The sequence below is a fragment of the Sinocyclocheilus rhinocerous genome, unplaced genomic scaffold (assembly GCF_001515625.1).
Source record: "Sinocyclocheilus rhinocerous isolate Xijiao unplaced genomic scaffold, SAMN03320098_v1.1 scaffold2694, whole genome shotgun sequence".
In the NCBI taxonomy this organism is placed as follows: Eukaryota; Metazoa; Chordata; class Actinopteri; order Cypriniformes; family Cyprinidae; genus Sinocyclocheilus; species Sinocyclocheilus rhinocerous.
In genome coordinates, this window is record NW_015635026.1 from 30,124 (window position 1) to 33,685 (window position 3,562).

General features: G+C 35.4%; 1 protein-coding gene across 1 annotated transcript in view; it reads left to right on the forward strand.

Annotated features, from left to right (window-relative positions):
* LOC107746184 (serine/threonine-protein phosphatase 5-like) overlaps positions 1-3,562 on the forward strand; it is a 26,191-nt gene that overhangs the window by 20,801 nt on the left and 1,828 nt on the right. The window contains exon 12 of the mRNA XM_016560298.1: positions 1,778-1,859. Coding sequence (XP_016415784.1) covers positions 1,778-1,859 — 82 coding nt within the window. The remainder of the gene's footprint in view (positions 1-1,777; positions 1,860-3,562) is intronic.

Here is a 3,562-nt window from a genome sequence, read left to right on the forward strand (position 1 = left end):
CAGCAACAACAGTACCATGTACTCCGCCATTGTTGTGTATGCTTGTTCGCGCTTGCCTTTAAAATCGACACGTACTGCGCATGTCTACATACCTAACACGTACTACTCACGCATGTCGTCACCGTTTTCAAAGATCCCCGGTATTCGGTGTTTACACGGAAACGACAACGGTGGCATTTTCAAAAACTTCCACTTTGAAACCCGTTTTCAAAATTATGCGTTTTCAGTCCCTAAAAACGCCGTTGTCGTGTAAACGAACAGACAAAACGCATAAAAAGTTTCCCGTTTTTGGCTGAAAACGTTGTCGTGTAAAAGGCCCCTAAGTTATTCCCAAAAAGCCCTGCCAACCACACACCACGCTCTAGCATTGTGTTATGAAGTGTTGCACCACTTACATTTTCATTGGACAATGTAGAACTCAAGTTGTATTTTGTATCTTTCTCGCGCAGGTCCGATGTGCGATCTCCTGTGGTCAGATCCTCAGCCGCAGGTCAGTTCTGTTCCCCTCCTTCAGCTAAGCGAAGGGTTTCGGTCACAGCTGTGTTTGAACGATGTGTGTTCTCCTCCAGGACGGACGGTCCATCAGCAAGCGGGGTGTGAGCTGTCAGTTTGGGCCTGACGTTACGGAGCGCTTCCTGGAACAGAACAAGCTGCAGTACATAGTGCGCAGTCATGAGGTGAAAGCCGAGGGTTACGAGGACACTCACTCAGGGAAGTGCATCACCGTGTTCTCCGCGCCAAACTACTGGTACGGAAACCTCTCGCTGTCCTTATCAGTGCATCATGAGATTTGTATTAATGAATGAGCTTCCAATTAAGCAAGAGCCATAAAAACATCTGGGTGTCAAGAACATGTCCTGGTCGTATTGTACCCCCAAATGTGACCCTGGACTGCAAAAGCAGTGTTAAGTCGCTGGGGTATATTTGTAGCAATAGCCAAAAATACATTGTATGGGTCAAAATTATACATTTTTCTTTTATGCCAAAAATCATTAGGATATTAAGTAAAGATCGTGTTCCATGAAGATATTTTGTAAATTTCCTACTGTAAATATATTAAAACTTAATTTTTGATTAGTAATATGCATCGCTAAGAACTTCATTTGGACAACTTTAAAGACAATTTTCTCAATATTTTGATTTATTTTGCACCCTCAGATTCCAGATTTTCAAAATTTCCTACTGTAAATATATTAAAACTTAATTTTTTGATTAGTAATATGCATTGCTAAGAACTTCATTTGAACAACTTTAAAGATGATTTTCTCAATATTATGATTTTTTTTCACCCTCAGATTCCAGATTTTCAAATAGTTGTATCTCAGCCAAATATTGTCCTATCATAACAAAATCATCTAATTTATTCAGCTTTCAGATGGTGTATAAATCTCAATTTCGAAAAAATTGACCCTTATTGACTGGTTTCGTGGTCCAGGGTCACAAATAAGAAAATTATATTCTGCGTAAGCCTGATTAGCACTGCATTAAGCCTAAGCCTGATTACTAAATGATCGTCTAATGGCGATCAGCGTAATTTTGCTCCACATTATGCGGTTCACTAAGAATATGGTACAAAAAGCTGATGTAATGTGCCACATTTAGTCAATTTAAAACCAAATACTTTTTTAATTATCAGTTATAACCGATGGAAAATGTATGATTTAATGCAGTCTTATTGAAAAGAAACCGTGTGTTAGAACATGTTGTGGTCAAGTGTCTGGATATATGTGCATATTCATGACTCTTTCTTTTCTGTGTGCTTCTGTTTTGTTTTTAGTGACCAGATGGGAAATAAAGGAGCTTACATTCATCTCAGGGGATCCGACCTCAAGCCAGAGTTCCACCAGTTTACTGCTGTGGTCAGTGGAGTTTCTTTTTTATGCATTTTATTGTCATTTACATTCACTCATTTTTAGGGGTGAACATATTCATCACTGATATATCAGCCCATATGTGGCATTTTTTAATTATTGCATTGGCTGATAAGTTTTTCTGTTTGGATGTGTTAGCATGACTTTTATTTTGACTGTGCTGTGAACGTCAGCGTCTCCTGTTCTTCATCTTCATTAGTTTACGGTCTCTGTTGAACAGTTTTAGTTATAGATTAGAGAGTAAACAAAGAAAGTAATCAGTATATGAAAAAGTATTATAGCATTTGCTTTTCTTGATACTTTCTCAACTACCCTCAGCGTTCAGCAAATGCACATCATTTAAATAGCATTTAAACAAGTCTTTGAATATTAAATAAATGTAAAATTTTTAACAAACCTTGCAAACTTTGTCAAATCTAGTGTGTACATGTAGACTGCATAAAAACAAGTGTGCATGATGGTCCATGTGAATTGGATGCAGACATGAGACTTTGCTGTTTTTGTGAAAAATAGTATAATAGGATTATAGAATCAAGAAGTTTTTTTTTTTTCATAATACATTTTTTTCATATTTATTCATTTTTTAAATTGTTAAATTATTTCTAACTTAGTAATTATTATTATTATAATAAAATATATAAATATAGTTTATTTACAATTGTTATGCATGTGTTTTAACCATTTGTTTTTGTTTTTTATAAAAATTACTGCACTGTTTTAAATTAAATATTGTGATGTTGCATTTATCGGCTTCATATCGACCTCCTTTGAGATTTTGACATCGACAATAACAATATCTGTTCATTTTCATCACATGACTTTTGGTTGGAATGCAACAACATTTGTTGTAGAAAAATTGTTTGTCTGAAAATGTCATATATAGCATTTATTGCAATCACCGTACAATTATTTAAATATTATTTAGGGTTTCTGCAGGTCTTACAAAGGTCTTTAAAAGCCATACATTTTAAAATTCATAAAATCGTGGTATTAAAAATGAATATCTTCCTCAGTCTTGTTTTTCAAAACAAATATTTAAACATCCTTAAATTACATTTACTTGAGATGCAAAATGAAGATATGTTTTCTGAAAAATTGAACAAAATTGAGTTTAAAACAAGAACAACTGCCTGTACATGGGTTATGAAAAGTCCATTGGTGGATATATATATTTTTTTTTTCATAAACTCACTTCATTTTGATTAATTTCACAGAAAAAAAGACTTATGCCATCACTTTTTGTAGGAATGTCTTTAATTGGTCTTATAAAGGTCTTTAAAGGGGTCCTATTATGCTCTTTTACAAAGTCTTGATTTTGTTTTGGGGGTGTACTAGAACATGCTCTCATGCTTGGTGGTTCGAAAAACGCATTATTTTTCACATAATTTACATTATTAAAATACCTTTCTCCCCAGGCTGGCACAAACGGCTCGATTAGTTCTGGGTTTTAATGAAGGCCCGCCTTTCGAAAAAAACGAAATGTTCAACAAAAGCTTTTGGCGAATCCGGCACTACTCACTCACTCATAAGCTGTCCTCAGTAAAATGCGCAGCACACAATAGCAAATTGGGGTTATAATGCTCAGGAACAGATTCAAAAAGTAAATTGCAAGCACTGTTTCCTGACATCATCCGCTTTCGGAAGCCGTTTGGGCACAGAGGTGAAAAAAAACAGTGTTTCAGGCGGTCGCA